This window comes from Mustela putorius, unplaced genomic scaffold, assembly GCF_011764305.1.
Source record: "Mustela putorius furo isolate JIRA1106 unplaced genomic scaffold, ASM1176430v1.1 tig00000275_pilon_pilon_pilon, whole genome shotgun sequence".
In the NCBI taxonomy this organism is placed as follows: domain Eukaryota; kingdom Metazoa; phylum Chordata; class Mammalia; order Carnivora; family Mustelidae; genus Mustela; species Mustela putorius.
In genome coordinates this window covers 3557637-3576317 of record NW_025421341.1, presented here as the reverse complement: position 1 = coordinate 3576317, position 18681 = coordinate 3557637, and the positions used below count along the sequence as shown (strand labels likewise).

At 42.5% G+C, this 18681-nt stretch overlaps 1 protein-coding gene, 1 long non-coding RNA gene and 1 other non-coding gene across 7 annotated transcripts in view; 2 read left to right on the top strand and 1 right to left on the bottom strand.

Moving 5' to 3' along the window:
• The window catches only part of SF3B1 (splicing factor 3b subunit 1), a 37548-nt gene extending 31658 nt beyond the window's left edge, over positions 1-5890 (top strand). For 3 of the 5 annotated variants that reach the window (XM_004772162.3, XM_004772163.3, XM_045078516.1), the window contains 5 exons: positions 504-624; positions 946-1077; positions 3284-3556; positions 4901-5117; positions 5405-5890. In XM_004772162.3, the coding sequence (XP_004772219.1) occupies positions 504-624; positions 946-1077; positions 3284-3556; positions 4901-5117; positions 5405-5563 (902 nt within the window). In that variant the 3' untranslated portion in view covers positions 5564-5890. Of the gene's footprint in view, positions 1-38; positions 109-503; positions 625-945; positions 1078-3283; positions 3557-4900; positions 5118-5404 lie in introns of those variants that run through there. The other 2 variants (XM_045078515.1, XR_006606335.1) reach the window with 2 other exon arrangements.
• Positions 5891-11349: 5459 nt separating this feature from the next.
• LOC123391705 lies at positions 11350-11453 on the bottom strand. The gene has a single exon (XR_006606400.1). It is a non-coding gene; the product is annotated as a U6 spliceosomal RNA (small nuclear RNA).
• Positions 11403-16307, top strand: LOC123391641. Its single transcript, XR_006606334.1, has 3 exons — positions 11403-13709; positions 14101-14196; positions 15173-16307. It is a non-coding gene; the product is annotated as an uncharacterized LOC123391641 (long non-coding RNA).
• The last annotated feature ends 2374 nt before the right edge of the window (positions 16308-18681 follow it).

Genomic DNA, 18681 nt, shown 5'->3' with positions numbered 1-18681 from the left:
GCCCCCTGCCAGCTGCCTCCTTTTTTCTCTCTTCATAGGTGTAAATACCATCCAAGTATGCCCTGCATTGCAGGGAGACTGGAGATCTGTTTGTTTTGCAGTTAAAGGGTAAGGGGGCCCTTTCTGGAAAATTTTGCTTTAATTTACATGTCTACCTCTGGCTTATATTGTTGTGTATGGCCGGAACATAAACCGTCCCCATATTTAAATGTGAGTGTACAAATACATTCCAGAACCAGATAAAAGTTTTTTTTTGTTGCCGAGTATCCATCATTCTTTAAATCACTTCACTAATTTCTCTCATTTCTATGCATAATCAGAAGTTTTAATAAAAAGTTAAAAATTCTGAGTCTGGTCAGAATCGGGAGCTTTATCTTTCCATAGGCAGCTGTAAGTTTATATTTATGCCTGGTCGTGTATATTATATTGCTGAGTAAAAGGTGAAATGAACAAAGGGTATAGTTCAGATGTTTATTGATAGTGTGTTGACTTTCGTTAAATAGGTATGCATAAGATGACCCCACCAATTAAAGATCTCCTGCCTAGACTCACCCCCATCTTAAAGAACAGGCATGAAAAAGTACAAGAGAATTGTATCGATCTTGTCGGACGTATTGCTGACAGGTAAGCAGATTATGTAAACAGTTTTATGAGCTGTATGGGTTTTCACATTTAGCCACTTTTTATTTACTGCAGATTTGCTTAATGTTGCCAATATAACTATATATGGTAAGACTATCCAGTGAAATTTTCAGTGAAATTTCAATTTGGGTGGTAATGAGAGGTGGCAATATGGTTTTAAGATTAAACCATCCTTTCTGAAGAGTAATGTTTTTATTTAATGCTTAAACTGAGTAGGTGATCGTGTTTTGAGAACTGAATTGTAAGTTTACCTTCAAAAATGTCTTGTTGCCACCAAAAAAAGTAACTTTTTTCTTAAATTAGGGGAGCTGAATATGTGTCTGCGAGAGAATGGATGAGGATTTGCTTTGAGCTTTTGGAGCTCTTAAAAGCTCACAAAAAAGCTATTCGGAGAGCCACAGTCAACACATTTGGCTACATTGCAAAGGCCATTGGGTGAGTATTACTTACCTTTATGTATGTATTTTTAACTTTGTCATAAACTCATAGTGTTAGAAAAGCTTCTGTTTCTGTAGTCATTATCTAAAGGCACGGTGTCAGTAATACAGTTGAGAAGTACATCATTTAACCACCGACCTTCAGTTTTTGAGATGTTTTCTTAAATTTCAGATTGAATTAAAATCGTTTTAGGGTTTTTTTTCTTTTTAATTAAAGATGTATTTATTTATTTGTTTTTAGAGAACAAGAGCAGGGGGAAGGGATAGAGGGAGAGTCCTAAGTGAACTCCCGCGCTGTGTGTGGAACCCACTGCAGGACTCGATCTCAGGATCCTGACATGACCTGAGCCAAAATCAAGAGTTAGATTCTTAGCTGACTGAGCCCCCCCAGGTGCCCTTAGATGGAGAGTTAAAATTTAATCACACCTCAGATATTTTCAGAAGGAAAACAGTACCATCTTTGGAGTAATTTCAAATTTCTGTTGGTCTTTTTCAGGATATTGTTTAAAATGTTATGGCCAGTTCTTAAGAAAACAATCAGCATAATTTAAGTCTCATGTTAATGCTTGTGTGTTGTTGTTTTTTTTAAGATTTTACTTACTTTGAGAGAGAGAGAGAGAGTAAGCAAGCACAAGCCTGGGAAAGGGCAGAGCGGGGAGAAGCAGACGCCTTGCTAAAAGCAGGGAGCCCGCCATGGGTCTTGATACCCGGACCCTGAGACGTGTGCTGAAAGTAGACACTTACAACTGAGCCACCCAGGCACCTCAGTGCTTTGTGTTTTAAAAATAATTTTCTAGGGATGCCTGGGTGGTTCAGTCGGTTAAGCATCTGCCTTTGGCTCAGGTCATGGTCCCAGGATCCTAGGAATGAGTCCTGCATTGGGCTCCTTGCTTTGCGGGAAGCCTGCTTCTTCCTCTGCCTCTGCTTCTCCCTGCTGCTCGTTTGCTCTCTTTCTCTCAGATAAATAAATTTAAAAAATAATTTTCTAAAATGAATCCACAAACAACTGAAATTATATCTATTAGATAATCTATGGTTATTTGCTTCCACTTCATCAGAATCAAACTAGAAGAAATAGTCTTTTTGGAAAATGAGATACCATATATACATGTAGCTTAGTAACAGAAAATATTTTCAGACAGTAAAAGAATAAGAAGACAAAGTCTCTTTACCATCACCCTCTTTTGGTAGCAGTAATAATTTATTTCAGCAGTGACACATTCAAGATCTTTGCAATGAACAGCCTTTGTGCATTTTTTTTTTTTTTTTAAATAGCTCCCGTGTCTTTCTAAGTTTGTGGTAAAATAAATGCTTGAAGACGTATAGATGTAATAAAGTTACGTGGGAGGGAAGATGAGAAAAGGAAAGTAGATCTTGTGTGTTGGGGCATGAGAGACCACGGGTTGGATACTGCCAAGCTCTAGTGGCCGTGTTTTGACCACTCTAGAATCATTCATTCTAATCATTTAATTAAACTTCTTTATATTAGGAAGTTTACTAAAGACTAAAAATTACATTTGATAATGAATCCATTGAATTTTTTTCATTAAGAGATACATTTTTAATTCTTTTTTAAAAATATTTTATTTGTTTATTTGTCAGGGAGGGAGAGAGCACAAGCAGCGGTAGTAGCAGGCAGAACAGGCCGGAGAAGCAGGCTCCCCACTGAGCAAGGAGCCTGGTGTGGGACTCAATCCCAGGACCCCGGGATCATGACCTGAACCAAACACTTAACATACTGAGCTACCCAGGTGTCCCTTTTACTTATTTTTAAAATGTCTATCTATTTATACTTTGCAGGGGAGGCAGCAAAGCAAGATGTATTGAGTGATAGCAAAGTGATAGTACAAAGTTCCCAAGGAGGTGTAGGGGACCTTGAGAAGGTTGCCACTTCACAGGATACTTAATGGAAATGAAGTTCTTGGGTGTTTGGGCCGCTCAGTCATTCAAGTATCTTGCCTTCAGCTGAGGTCATGATCTCAGGGTCCTGGAATCAAGCCCTGCTTTGGGCTGTCTGCTTTTCCCTCTCCCTCTGTGCTCTCCTTTCTCTCTCTCTCTCTCTCAAATAAATGAAATCTTAAAAAATAAGTAAAAGTTCCTAGTATTTACCATAAAGTTATATTCCTTTGCACTTTCTTCTTTTCAAAAAAAAAAAAAAATTGACTTCTAATCTGACAGTTTGTTGACACATTGCTTTTTTTCAGCCCTCATGATGTTTTGGCTACACTTTTAAATAACCTCAAAGTTCAGGAAAGGCAGAACAGAGTTTGTACCACTGTAGCAATAGCTATCGTCGCAGAAACATGTTCACCCTTCACAGTACTACCTGCCTTAATGAATGAATACAGAGTTCCTGAGCTGAATGTTCAAAACGGAGTGTTAAAATCGCTTTCCTTCTTATTTGAATATATCGGTGAAATGGGAAAGGACTACATTTATGCTGTAACACCGTTGCTTGAAGATGCTTTAATGGATAGGTAAGTGACCTAAATTAAATGCAACAAAGTAGTTGTAATTCTTCCTTTAGAACTTACTGGAATAATTATTATATGACCCGTTTATTGGGCAATTAGCAAATTTTTATGATTAGCGGATTTTTATGAAACTGAACATGACTGTTCAGATAATATAAACGCTATATTGGTTCCCCACATGTTCTTTTCCAAGTACCCCCTCATCTTTTTAATCCCCCTTTCGTATCTTCGACCAAATACATTTTGAAAAGTAGTAGTTGATATGCTTTTGTTTCAAAAATTAAAGTCAAATATAGAGGAAGTGATAAGTATGAACCTACTGATGTGACAAAGAGACCTGATCTGTTTAGCTTTATGTTACTGGATGTGAAGCCGAGATTTCCGTTAGGCTTTTGAACTTCTGAACATTGCCACGCCCCTCCCCTTTCAGGCCCCCGCTTGTGCAGAGAGCGGCCATTAATCGAGCACTGCTTGAGTTGTTGGACCGACTCCTGATGCCTCTGTCTAGACTGATGAGGGGCTTTATGTACAAAAGTAACTGAAGAATGTAAAGGAAGGGTCAGGGTCCAGGTAGTGGGCACGACTGTCTTGGCTCTTTATTTTTCAGGAAAGATAAGCTATTCAAATTGGAGCCAGTTCAGTTACTTTTGTGTACAGATTAAAGTTACTCATTCATCCCCTTCCGAAAGGGAGACTTACTAGGACTGAACAAGTTACCACAAGGTATAAATGCAAGTCAGAGACAGAGCAAGAACCGTGCTCTGTAAAAGTCTGGACACCGTGGGCCCAGGAAACTAGAAGCACGTTGTTCATACTCCTCAGTGAGGCGTGCCTGATTGTCGTAGCGCAGGCAGCCTTTGAGGTGTGTGCCCTGAAGTTAAATATTATATTCTTTGTACTGTTAAGTTGAGGTGCAGCTCACTGAAAATTACTAAATGAGAGGAAACAGTACTTCATTTGGGGAAGTTATTAATGAGGAATATTGCTTTGCCAGGAGGGAGGTCTAATCAATGAAGCGTTATTACAGTGACGATAAGAAATAGAGTCGTTAATTCAGTGTGTTTTCTTAATACCTTTAAGGTATTGTTAATTTCCTTTGAAGTCAAAGAGCATGAACTTGTTCTTTATCCCCCCCGACAGCCTTATTACCTGATGTTTGTACTCAGTTGGGTAATTGTAGAATAACTCAGTGATTTGTCATAAACATAAATGCAGTTAACATGGGATGTTTGAAAAAAGTTTTGCTCCTTCTCCCCAAGTTGCATTTCTGAATGAAGGCAGGCAAATACTTGTAAAATTAACGGTGTGTCTTAACGAAGAGCTTTTGTGCCCCCCGTCCTGTTACAGGGACCTTGTACACAGGCAGACGGCTAGTGCGGTGGTGCAGCACATGTCACTCGGGGTGTATGGATTCGGTTGTGAAGATTCACTGAATCACTTGTTGAACTATGTATGGCCCAATGTGTTTGAGACCTCTCCACATGTGATCCAGGCGGTCATGGGAGCCCTGGAGGGGCTGAGAGTCGCTATCGGACCGTGTAGAATGTTGCAGTATTGCTTACAGGTGCAGTGACGGTTTCAAGGGCTACTCAGTGCAGAAAATAATTCAGTGGGATTCAGTTACTGTTACTAATTATGAAGAGGGCATTTTGTACCATATGGGAGGACATTTGTGGGGGAGGAGAGATCACATTTTGTCTTTGCTTGTTGCAGCTTTGTACATTTGTCAGGTTGTTTTCCCTTTTAAAGGGAAGTATTTGGAATCCATCTTTGTGGGCTTTTTGCTTAGTTTTGCTAAGGTTCTGTATGTTACTGAAAACTGAAATAAAATATGACTTGTAATTATTCTAGGGTCTGTTTCACCCGGCCCGGAAAGTCAGAGACGTGTACTGGAAGATTTACAACTCCATCTACATTGGTTCTCAGGACGCGCTCATAGCACATTACCCAAGAATCTACAATGATGATAAGAACACCTATATTCGTTACGAACTTGACTATATCTTATAACTTTATTGTTTATGTTGTGTTTAATGCACAGCTGTTTCACCTCTTAAACTTGCTTCGATTTGGTGATATAAACTTTTAAACATTGCAGATCAGGTAGAACTGGTCATAGAGGAAGAGCTAGAAATCAGTAGCATGATTTTTAAATAACCCGTCTTTGTTTTTGATGTTAAACAGTAAACGCCAGTAGTGACCAAGAACACAGTGATTACACACGCTATACTGGAGGGATTTCATTTTTAATTCATCTTTATGAGAATTTAGAATTCATTCCTTGTGTTTAAAGGGAATGTTTAATTGAGAAATAAACATTTGTGTACAAAATGCTAACTTGTGTGTGTTTTTTGAACATGACTTGTAAAATGCGGAACTTTGATGAAGTATTGGTTTGTGTAGAATAAGTGGCTTAATTTTATTTTCTGTTACCTGGTTTATAGAAAGTAGTTAGCAGAATATAAACTATATAAAGTGATGGCATCTTTGTCAAATTCCATTGTTCTGTTGATAATGACATCAAGAAGAGTAGCTTTGAGGGTTCACCTCAAACTAGCACAACCGTTCATCACCATAGAAAATAATAGCACCTTTGCTGACCTGTCTTGCATAATACTATTTTGCACTTACATAGCGCCTTTCATCTCTTGATTTCTCAAAATGCTTTATGAACATGTTTAAGAGAAGTGATTCAAGTCCTAACTCTTGAGTTAGTAGTTAGAAGGTGGGGAAGGTATCCTTACTTCAAAACTGCTTTCTACCTAAGTATTGCTAATAGAATAAGACAATCTTTGGGCTCTTTCCCGTGTCATAAGCCACTACTCAACAATGTATTCAGAAAATACTTGTTGAATACCTATTGTATACCAGTCACTGTGCTTAGTGTAGGGGATGCAAAGGTGCTTTTGACCTGCCCCTTGCCCTTAAGAAATGCGGAATAGTGGAAAAGAGGAGACACATCTAGTTGCCTATTACGTACTGTGGTTAAAATGTCTGGGTTTGCTTAAATTGATCTGTAGGTGTCAAGCATAAATCAAAATCGTTTAATTCTAGAGGAACCAAGCATTAAAGCAGTACTTACTATGTTTTGGCAATGACTTTAAATACATTTTCAGCTTTTCCTAATTTTCCGACCAAAATTTTCTTCATAGTCCTTTTACTGCCCACAGTAGTGTTGTCTCCTTTGGTTAGTACTTCGGTGAAGTGTAATGAGAAACGAGATTGTGCAGCAGGGTCACCCTGGGATGACTCTGCTGCTGTGAGGAAAACTGGTCCACTGGGACGAGGAGGTTGGTTCCTCCAACTGTGAACACTTAGGGCCTCCTGTTTTGGAGGCTCACACGACGCTTTGCAATTGGCTGACTCTTAAAAATGAATACTGAGCATTAGCTGACACTCCAGGCGGAATTTTTAACTCCTTACTGTTCCTTGTGTAACATAACTGTGGCAACATGTCAGTGTGTGCTAAAACAAATTGGCCAAATCATCTTTTTATTCTTGAAATTTTTGTAATAGTAGCCCCCGTGTAACTTTGTATGTTGCTCTTCCCCGTAGTTAATGTCAAATGACTCTTAGTAATTTCTAATAGTGAGAATTGAGGAAAATGATTAGGCTTCAAAGCCAAAATTTGTTTTAAACCAGTCTTGGATAAATTTAGTTCTATTTTCACTTCAAGTACTTGGGTAACTTCAGTTTGCTTGGGCCCTGGCTCTTTATGGAAAATAAATCTGCTTTGTAGTGGCGTTGTGGAACAAAGGAGACTGCCTGATCTGACTTTTTTACTGATGCAAATAATTTGAAGACAGGTGAGGGGAATATGGCAGTGACCTTAAAGGATGGGACCAAATAAAGGCTCATAGACGTTTGGATAATTTTGTATGCTTACTATTGAATAAGGAAAGCATTTTGTGACATACCCTTGTGAAAGACGCTATGTAAAGTTTTAACTTTGAGAAGACTTTTTCTTTCGCACTTTCTTTTGGTGTTTCTTAAAGCCAAACTTAAGCAGGAAGAAAATGTTCTTAAGGGGAGACAGTGGGTGGGTTTTTCTGTGGGCTTCTGTTGGTTCTTCTGGGGCCCTCCGATGGAATTGATCTCTTTGGCTGTTCAATTTTTTCATAATTGTATTTTTAAAATTTGTTGTACGGTGCCCTGTGAGCATCAAGTACCACCAGATGAATAAAACTTATTATATCTAAAGTCTTAAGACCAGTTTTTAATCTTAGTTGACTGTATTGTTACTGCACTGCACTGTTGTGGTTGTGCCATTTAAATAATACTGAGCTCTCTGGGTTTTCCAGACAAGGGAACTTAATACTTGAAAAACCAAAAAATTTCATCAAATAAGAAAGCAGCTAGAAAAGGCAGTTGCATCTGTATAGGTTTAATTGATTCTTTGGCTTCTAGTGCCCCTTAAATCTCCTAGGTTAAAAGAAATAGAAACTACAGCTATGAGAGGGGTTTTCAGCCATGGCATCATTGATATTTTGGGTTAGAGGACCTTTTTGTAGTGGGGGTGGTGTCCTGGGCATTGTAAGGTGGTTGAGCAGCATCCCTGACCTCAACCACTCACCCACCCTAGTTATAACAACTAAAAATGCCTCTAGGTTGATAACCATTGAGATTTGTTTGGACAGGACTCATGTCTGCTAAAATCGTGGTGTATAAAGCAGTTCATTTTAGGCAGCATTTGCCTAGGAAGTAACTAGATAAACTATTTCACAAATACTTAAACATCTATGTTGGATAAATGCCACGTAAGTCTTGGGGAAGGCAAACTAAAAGCATTTAAGATGCTGACTGACCTCTCTGATCCTCAGAGAATCTCTTGGCCCAGTTGGAGGCCACTGTGAAGTGCAGGGACAGGAGGGCCAGTGGCTCAGTGTGCACTTGGAGTGCAGTGTTTCAAGGCCCTAGTTGTCACCTGTGGGAGGTGGGGTGTGTGATAAGGCAGGAGGAAGAGGGCAGGCAGTGCACAGAGTCCTCCCCCACTCCTTTTTTTAAAAATGTGGATAGGAAAACAATTTAAGGTGATCTGACACAGAATTTAGATTTGCCAGGAAGTCAAGGTTTATAGTAGGAAGGAGTAAGTAAACTAGAGAGTGTACGTGATATTTCTAGCATTGGTGCTAGAAAAACTAAGTTTCAAAAAATTATTTAATAATCTAAAAAGAATATGAAAGGAAGTGCTTGTATATCATATTGGACGCAGACTTTTTAAAAATGGCCTAATAACTTTTTTTGGAAGATTAGTAGCAAGTTAGTGAATGAGAGGTTCTGGAGGAGATTTAAGACTGAAGTCATATTCTGGAATATGTCCTGGGAAGAAACTTGCAAATAGGAAAAACTGTTAATTATTCCTACATCTAACTGCACCCTAAATTTTAAAATTTTTTCAAATAATGAAAAAAGTTGGAAGAATAGTAAAACGAACACCTATGTATCCTTCACCTAAATTTAGCAATTAAAATTTTGCTAAATTGTTCTCCATGTTTTTTGTTTTTAAGGATTTTATGTATTTATTTGACAGAGACACAGAGCGCCAGGGAACAGAAGCAGGGGGAGTGGGAGAGGGAGAAGCAGGCTCCCTACAGAGCAGGGAGCCCGACGTGGGGCTCAATCTCAGGACCCTGGGATCATGACCTAAGCCAAAAGCAGCCGCCTAAAGACTGAGCCACCCAGGCGCCCCCTCCATATTTTTTTAAGTAGTGTATTTTTTTTTAAAGACTTAATTTATTTGTCAGAGAGTACAGGCAGGCAGAGGCAGAGGGAGAAGCAGGCTCCCCACTGAGCAAGGAGCCCGATGTGGGACTTGATCCCAGGATGATGGGATCATGACCCAAGCCAAAGGCAGCCGCTCAAATGACTGAGCCACTCAGGTGTCCCTTAAGTGGTGTATTTTTTTTTCTCAACATTTAAAGAATTATTTATAAACACATAATGTATTATTAGCCCCAGGGGTACAGGTCTGTGAATCTCCAGGTTTACACACTTCACAACACTCACTATAGCCCATACCCTCCCTCCCCAATGTCCATAATCCCAACACCCTCTCCCTCCCCACTCCCCCTGGCAACCCTTAGTTTGTTTTGTGAGATTTAGAGTCTCTTATGGTTTGTCTCCCTCACTTCCTACCCCCAAAACCTCCCACGTTGCATTTCCACTTTGTCATATCGGGGAGATCATATGATAGTTGTCTTTCTCCAACTGACTTTTTTTGCTAAGCATAATGCCCTCTAGTTCCATCCACGTCTTTGCAAATGGCAAGATTTCATTTCTTTTGATGGCTGCATAGTATTCCATTGTATACATATACCACATCTTCTTATCCATTCATCTCTTGATGGACATCTAGGTTCTTTCCATAGTTTGGCTATTGTGGACATTGCTGCTATAAACATTCGGGTGCACGTGCCCCTTCAGATCACTATGTTTGTATCTTTAGGGTAAATACCCAGTAGTGCAATTGCTGGGTCATAGGGTAGCTCTATTTTCAACTTTTTGAGGAACCTCCATGCTGTTTTCCAGAGTAGTTGCACCAGCTTGCATTCCCACCAAGACTGTAGGAGGGTTCCCCTTTCTCCACATCCTCGCCAGCATCTGTCATTTCCTGACTTGTTAATTTTAGCCATTCTGACTGGTGTGAGGTATCTCATTGTGGTTTTGATTTGTATTTCCCTGATGCCGAGTGATATGGAGCACTTTTTCATGTGTCCGTTGGCCATCTGGATGTCTGCTTTGCAGAAATGTCCGTTCATGTCCTCTTCCCATTTCTTGATTGGGTTATTTGTTCTTTGGGTGTTGAGTTTGCTAAACTCTTTATACATTTTGGATACTAGCCCTTTATCTGATATGTCGTTTGCAAATATCTTCTCCCATTCTGTCAGTTGTCTTTTGGTTTTGTTAAGTTTTCCTTTGCTGTGCAAAAGCTTTTGATCTTGATGAAGTCCCAATAGTTCATTTTTGCCCTTGCTTCCCTTGCCTTTGGCGTTGTTCCTAGGAAGATGTTGCTGCGGCTGAGGTCGAAGAGGTTGCTGCCCGTGTTCTCCTCAAGGATTTTGATGGATTCCTTTCGTACATTGAGGTCCTTCATCCATTTTGAGTCTATTTTTGTGTGTGGTGTAAGGAAATGGTCCAATTTCATTTTTCTGCATGTGGCTGTCCAATTTTCCCAACACCATTTGTTGAAGAGGCTGTCTTTTTTCCATTGGACATTCTTTCCTGCTTTGTGGAAGATTAGTTGACCATAGAATTGAGGGTCTATTTCTGGGCTCCCTATTCTGTTCCATTGATCATGTGTCTGTTTTTGTGCCAGTACAATATGATGATGGCAGCTTTGTAATAGAGCTTCAAATCCTGAACTGTGATGCCACCAACTTTAGCTTTCTTTTTCAATATTCCTTTGGCTATTCGAGGTCTTTTCTGGTTCCATATAAATTTTAGGATTATTTGTTACATTTCTTTGAAAAACATGGATGGGATTTTGATAGGGAATGCATTAAATGTGTAGACTGCTTTTAGGTAGCATAGACATTTTCACAATATTTGTTCTTCCAATCCATGAGCATGGAACATTTTCCCATTTCTTTGTGTCTTTCTCAATTTCTTTCATGAGTACTTTATAGTTTTCTCAGTATAGATTCTTTGCCTCTTTGGTTAGGTTTATTCCAGGGTATCTTATGGTTTGGGGTGCAGTTGTAAATGGGATTGACTCCTTAATTTCTCTTCTGTCTTGTTGTTGGTGTAAAGAAATGCAACTGATTTCTGCGCATTGATTTTATATCCTGACACTTTACAAAAATATGGAACACTTCACGAATTTGTGTGTCATCCTTGCGCAGGGGCCATGCTAATCTCTGTATCGTTCCAATTTTAGGATATGTGCTGCTGAAGTGAGGACTTAAGTGGTGTATTTTTATGAAAGTTTTCTATCATTATTACTGCAGAGAAATTTGAGACTATAAAACAGAAAGAGGCTGATGAGCAAGAAAAAGCTAACTGCCTGAATGAGTTTCTTGTGAGGTGGGAAGAGGTGGGAGTCAGGACACAGATGGATTTTCTCAGACAGGAAGAGAAACCTTTCCCTGAATCCTTAGGAAGCCAGTGTGGTGGCATGTAGGCATGAAAAGTTGCCCATAGTATGTGAGTGAGTAGCAAAAGAGAAAAACAGTTTTACTGCTATTTCAGAAACAAGTAGATGTAAGTGAGAAAAATCAAACTTATGCAAAAAATTAAAGTTTAAAACATGGAAGCTTAATAACTGGTGTCCATAGCGTGTAGCATGTAGAGTGAGTAACAGGCAACTGCATATCCACGTGGTTTTAATCTCCAGAGCAGAACGTAATTTACTGATTTGGGAAGAAAATCACTTAGCATTCACAGGATCACCAAGGAAGAACCGATAGTTCATGTGCCAAATATCAAGGGCATTTGCTACTCAGAAGTGGGGGCTGGAGGTCAGTAGCGTGGGTGTCACTCGGGAGTTTTTAGAAGTGCGGACTCCCAGGATTCACCCCAGACCTACTGCATAAGCATCTGCATTTTATTAAGATCCTCTGGGGATTCATGTGTGCATTAAAGTTTGAGAAGTGATCTGCTGGGGCACCACTCCATTCCCAGTGCGGTGTGGTGACATCTGTGCTTAGTAGGAGGGATGGAAGTGCCTGTGGAGTTGGGGACGTAAGTGGGCCTAATGGCGACAAGAGGTGGTCAGAATGGCCCCCGGTGGCACTTTACTGAAACCTACGTGAAAATCAAAAGGGATGGAATGAAAGGAGACATGTTTTTGTTTTGTTTTTGTATAAAATCAATTGCTTTTTCCAGTAAGGCTGTGCTATGGACTGAATGCTTGTGTCCCTCAAAACTCGTGTGTTGAGACGAATCCCTAATGTGATAGTATTAGGAGATGGAGTCTTTGGGAAGTGATTAGGTCCTCAGGATGGAGACCTTGTGAGTGGGATTGTATAAGGGGTAAGTGCCCTTATAAAAAGAGAGATGAGAGCTGACCCTTTCTATTCTCTGCCTTGCCAGGAGAAGATGGCTACCCGCAAACCAGGAAGCAGTGGGGCCACCCTCGCCAGACATTGGATCTTGCTGGCACCTTGATCTTGGACTTCTCCACCTCCAAAACTGTGAGGAATAAATGTCGTTTTAGTCACCCAGTCTGTGGCATCTGTTATATTCTGCTCTGACAACCTTAGCTGAGGCTGGTTAGGTCAATGCAGTTAATAAAACTCATAGATGTAGACCTCCACTGCCTCTCCTCCTACAGACTAGTTGACACTGGCTGCAGGAAAACTGGACTGAACAGAGACAGGCATGTTCTCTAGAGGCCAGCGTGAGCTAGCCTGGGGCCAGAGCCACACAGGCTATTAAAAAATCCTCTCCCGGCCTTTACCATGTCCCAAGAGAGGAGAAGAACAGGGAGTCAACCTAGTGTAGGCTTACCAGTACCAGTTGGCTCTAGAGTTTGTCATATCTGGTTATAAATCCAAGTCCTAGATTCAGGACCCGGATATTACACTTACGGACTGTGAGATCTTAGGCAAGTTATTTGACCTCTGTGTGCTTCGGTTTCCCAATTTGTAGAATGGGGATAATAGTATCTACGTCAGTAAGTGGTGTTCCTTGTGAAGATGAACTGAGATAATGCCCCCGAGGTAAAATGCCTAAGTAAGCATAGCGCTTGGCAAATGCTGTTGATATATTTTATTATTGTTATTATCATGAGGAGAGCTCTGTTGTCCTTGCTGGAATTGGAGGGGATGGAGATTGGTAGGTAGCTTGAGAAGAAGTAGTTTGGAAATAACTCTTGAGGGAATAAGAGAAGGAACTCATCAGGGACATTTAAGATGTCCCAAGGGAGGGGCAACTTGGTGGCTCCGTCGGTTAAGTATCTGTCTGTGGCCCAGGTCATGATGCCAGGGTCCGGGGACTGGCCCATGTTAGGCTCCTGGCTCGGGTGGGGGGAGTCTGCTTCTCCCTCTTCCTCTGTCCTTCTCCGCAGCTCATTCTCTCTTTCTCAAATAAAATATTTTTGTCCCACAGGATTGCAGGATATTCTCATATTGTTCAGCAGCCCAGGTAGATGGAGAATATGTTCAGTTGGATCGATCTGCATGTATAACCGAAGAAGTGAGACGATTAGGGGATTGACGTGAGTTCAGTTGAAGTCTTGAAACTATGGATTCATTTTAGAAAGAACTGGTGTCACTCAGCGATTCCAAGCACACTCTTCCAATTTTATTTCTCTGGAGATAGTACATGATTCTGCTTCAGATACTTTAATGAGAGATGCAGTCCAACACATTTTTTTTTCTTATGGGCATTTTTACATTTTCATTGCCTTGAGTAATCTTGAACAAATGACCTATTTGACTTTTGAGTTGATGAAATCATACCTTTAAGGGAATTTGAGAAATGTATTGTCAAGTGTGTAAACAGTTCTGCAACTTAAGTCGCAAGGACTTCATTAGTTCATTTGTTTATTTGACATGTATTTATTTACTAAGTGCTGACTCTCACTAGTCCGGCTGCTGTACATACAGGTGAAAAGGTCCTTCCCTGAAAGACAGAGGAGACCAGACTGAAGTAACAGTGATAGAGAAGATCATTCGAAAACAAAGCTGCAGGTGGAGTTCGCGGTGAGTTCAGAGGACGGTGCATCCTTCCCACCAGAGAAGGAGGAGAGAGAGTGTGGTTAGGAGGGAGCTCGCAGCAGAAGGCACACTCGAACTTAATTTTTGAGGGAAAAGTTTGAATTGCCCACAGGTGCTGCAAGGGAAGGATAAAGAACCTTGACAAAGTAGCAGAAGCTTAGATTATGTTTAAGAGAGTGTGGGCAGGTGGGCAGCCCTAGTGCTAATGAAGAGTGGAAGATCAGATATAGCCCCAAGAAGTTAGGTCCAAGTATGTGGTATATCTGTTCACGTCTGAATCTCCACCACCAAGAAAAGTTCCTTCCTTATTAGGTACCCAGTACATCTTCACTGAACGAGGGAATGAATGAGATATATATTGGCTTCCGTTTATGGAAATCTTCCAAGGCCACTTTTAAAACTTTATAGGCAATGAATAACCACTAACGATTCACCACTCATTTATTCAAAGATACGTATTGAAGGTTTTAAAGGGAAATGGCATGCACTGAATCGTGTTACAGGGAGGTTAGTATCCCTAGGTTCATTTCCTTGATCCAAAGCAGAGATTATTATATAAAGAGTTTATCCAGCAAGTGTTCTCAGAGCAGAATTAGTTCCACGAAGACACTCAGACTGATTCGGTCACGGCGCCCACCCAACACCCTTCTTTCCCCTCCTTTACTGGGACCCTGTGGCCCCTTTGCTGGATTTTCCTCAACAGGAGCTCGCCACCGTGGGATAAAGGCCAGTTGTGGAAGGAACTGGCAACAAGCCGGTTTTGTGTCCTTCAGATTACTTGCCTGTTTGCTTCTTTCCCTGAAAGTCTAATATTTGGGGGGGGGGGGTTGGTTTCCAGAGGGTATTAGAAAAAGGATTTTTTTAAAATATCACCAAGGAATCTGGAATAATCTGTCATTTTCAGGGGGGAAATGGTTTAAATAATGAACCTTTCAGAGATCATGGCTAATTTGACTTGCAGACTGAGGGGCTCCCTGGACGTTTTCCGAATGAAAAATTGGGATGGATGAGCTGTCAGTGCGGCTTGTGGAGCGCGGCCCCGCGGCACTCTGGCCGGGCCCCCCAAGAGATCACATGGGCGTGTTGTGACAAGGTAAGGAAACAGAAGCAGTTCATGCTCTGCAAATTTTAATGACATTTCTCTGTTTTCCCTGGAAATTCTATATGGATCCTACTTTTAGTATTTCTCTTAGAGGAAAAGAAATCCTCTTTTTGCTCTAATAAGAAAAAGAAGTTTGTAATTAGATGCTAATGTTGTCAATCATCTCTGTCCAAGAAAGGCTGTTAAAGGGGGTCAAGTTGTCTAGCCGCTTGGATGCAGTTCCTGAGTTCAGTCCCTGGAGGGTTACCATAGCATACCTGGGGTCAATCTCTCCCTTTAAGGTTTCAAGTGATTTGGGCTTCTAGAGGGAAAAAAAGTGGCCTGAAGAGGGATGGATGCTGAGTATTATTTGACTTTATCTTGGGTAAACAATGAAGGGGGATGAAAAAAAAAAAAAACCCTCTTTGAATGCAATGCTGTTCTCTTGTGTGCAGAAATTTTTGTCTTGCTAGTTTTATCAAGAGTCACTTAATTAACAGGAGCCTAGCAGAGAAAAGAGAATCACTCCTTTTTTTTTTTTGACAAGATCCTAGAACAGTGAGGTATGGGCAAAGAAAAATGTTGTCATGATTTGAACAATGGTGCTCAAAAGGAAATATTATGAAATCTACATCCCTCCACTGAGCAATTGAACAGCATGCCTTACATTTGATTAGTGCTTTATAATTTCCAAAACACTTACTTATTTGCTTGTTTGTTCCTTAAAACAAATGTATGAGGTAGACATTTATTATGCCCATTGTACACTGGAGATAATCGAGGCTCCAAGAGGTTAAGGGGCAGTGCCATCATCTGAACCATGGCTGGTGTGCCCCCAAGCCAATGGACTCGCCTTCCACTGACGCATCTATTCAGTGTTATTTTTAAGTATTTTAACTATCAAAATCAGCTTTGATCCTGTTGTTGTGGACTAATGAGGAATATGTCTTTTTATTTATTTGACAGAGAGAGAGAGAGAGAGAGAGATCACAAGTAGGCAGGCAGAGAGAGAGGGGAAGCAGGCTCCCCGCTGAGCAGAGAGCCCGATGCGGGGCTCAATCCCAGGACCCCAGGATCATGATCTGAGCTGAAGGCAGAGGCTTAACCCACTGAGCCACCCAGGCGCCTCTGTCTTTTGGTTTTGTTTTGTTTTGAGGGGTGTTATGTTCTTACAAATTCCTGTAGGACTGATAACACCAAAGAAGTTACCAAGAGGCCAGGAGAATGGAAAACCTTATTATAGGGTATAGAAATAAATGCTTATTTGATGTTTGAGAGTGAACTAAAAGGAAAGAAGAAAATAGAAAACTTTTGCCGAAAGGCTCTCCGAAGGGAAAGATGAAGCACCACACGGAAATGAGATCAATCATGAAAACCTAGAAATGATGAATGCCTGCCTGCGTGCGAATCTGACAAAGACAAAACGGCTTCCATGAGGTGCAGCAGCATCCCAGCGCGGAGGGAAACCAGGGCGAAGGAGCCCTAACTACAGTTTAAGCATGTCTCATAGGCCGAGGGTCAGATACCACGGGTGGTCCCTGGGGTTCTCCTCTCTTGGTGTCTTTCTCTGTCTTGCGCACCGTCGATGAGGTCAGGCAGATCTGTGCTGACGATCTGACGGTTCCCTTAGCTGGCGAACTGTTTTCCTGTTGGGCTGGAAACGCAAACCTCGCACCCCGCACGGCCACGGCCAGCAGCTGCTCCGGGGCCGCCTCCGGAATCCTCTCGCGCCCCTTGGCCCTGACCCCGGGCTCGGAGACGCCCCCGGGCAGCGAGAGGAGCGGACCCGCAGGCCAGCGCCGCGGGCGGGCACAGGAGGGCCGCCGGGCCGGGCAGCGAGCTCACCCCAGGATGCAGCTCCCCGCTTGCCTGGCCACGGGCTTCTGGGCCTCTCGGCCCGGCCCCGACGGCCGCGGCTCTTCCCTGGTTCTCCTGCTCTTCTCGCTTCGCCGGGACCGGCCGGTCGGGGAGCTGCCCCGGCCGCGCTCTCCCGGCCCCCGGCCCGCACCCGTCCGTCCTCTCCCGCTGCCCAGGCTGCCCGTTTGCTCGGGCGTCTCCGCCCGCGGTCGGGGAAGGGCGGGAGCCCACGGGGGGTGGGGGTGGGGGTGGGGGTGGGGGACCGTCCCCGTCCGCTGCCCCGCGGCGCGCCGGTCGGGGGGCTCAGCGGTGACCGCCCCTCTCCAGGGATGCCCGCCGCCGGGTAAGCGCTCGGGGCAGGGCGAGGGCAGGCGCGGGCCTAAGCAAATACGTCTGGGTATGAATGGACGAGAAGTGAAAATGTCCCATGTCATCGTGGGCTGCGGAAATCACACAAACCGCTGTTCTATGAAAAGCTTTGTTCAAAAAATCCCGTGTCCTGCCCCCAGCTCCGCACAGGGGGCAGCAGAGTCCGCGAGAAGGAAAGTGGGCGGCTCGCAGCGGGTGGTTTGCGAAACTGGGGCGTCAAACCGTCCCGGATTGTCAGCAGAAACCAGCCCTTGATATCACACAAAGCTCGTGCGGGGTACGGACTTGAAGGTAGAGACCAGCTTTTGTGAACGCAATATTCTTCGAAGGCACTACAAGCGGTTTGCTGTTTGTTCGTTTTAAGGAAAAACAGTTTATCATTTTTTTTTAAAAGATTTTATTTATTTATTAGACAGAGATCACAAGTAGGCAGAGAGGCAGGCAGAGAGAATGAGAGGGAAGCAGGCTCCCTGCCGAGCAGAGAGCCGGATGCGGGACTCGATCTTAGGACCTTGAGATCATGACCTGAGCAGAGGCTTAAACCACTGAGCCAGCCAGGTGCCCCAGTTTATCATTTTTTTAATGCAAATAGCCATCTCCCTCACTTTATTACTGGGTAGGAAAAACTCAGTCTTCCTTTGTGTTTCTCCTTTACTACTCACACACAACACTTCACTCTGGACACGTCTGATCACCAAATGTGTGTGGGTTTTTCCCCCACCAAGCAATTCTCTGTGAGACCAGCTTGTGTCCTATAATTCACTGAAAGTGTCTACCAGGAGTTAGCATAGACCCCATAGGTTAAGGATTCAGTCCCCCAAAATACTCCCCCCCACCACCACACACATGTCAGATGCCAGATTCGAGTCCCAGATTGTTACCATATTTCTGACCTACTGGCTATAAATCAACATCCCCACAAACCCCTTCTTGAGATCAATAATTTGCTAGAACGGCTTGAAGAACTCAGGGAAATCCGTACTTACATTATTGGTTTGTGATAAAAGGATGTGATAAAGGACACAGATGAACATCCAGATGGAAGAGATGCATGGGGCGAGACATGTGGGAAGGGGCACGGAGCTTCTCCACCCTCTCCCAGAAAACCCTCTCCGGCACCTCTGCGGGTTCACCAGCCTGGAAGCTCCCCAAGGCTTGTGCGT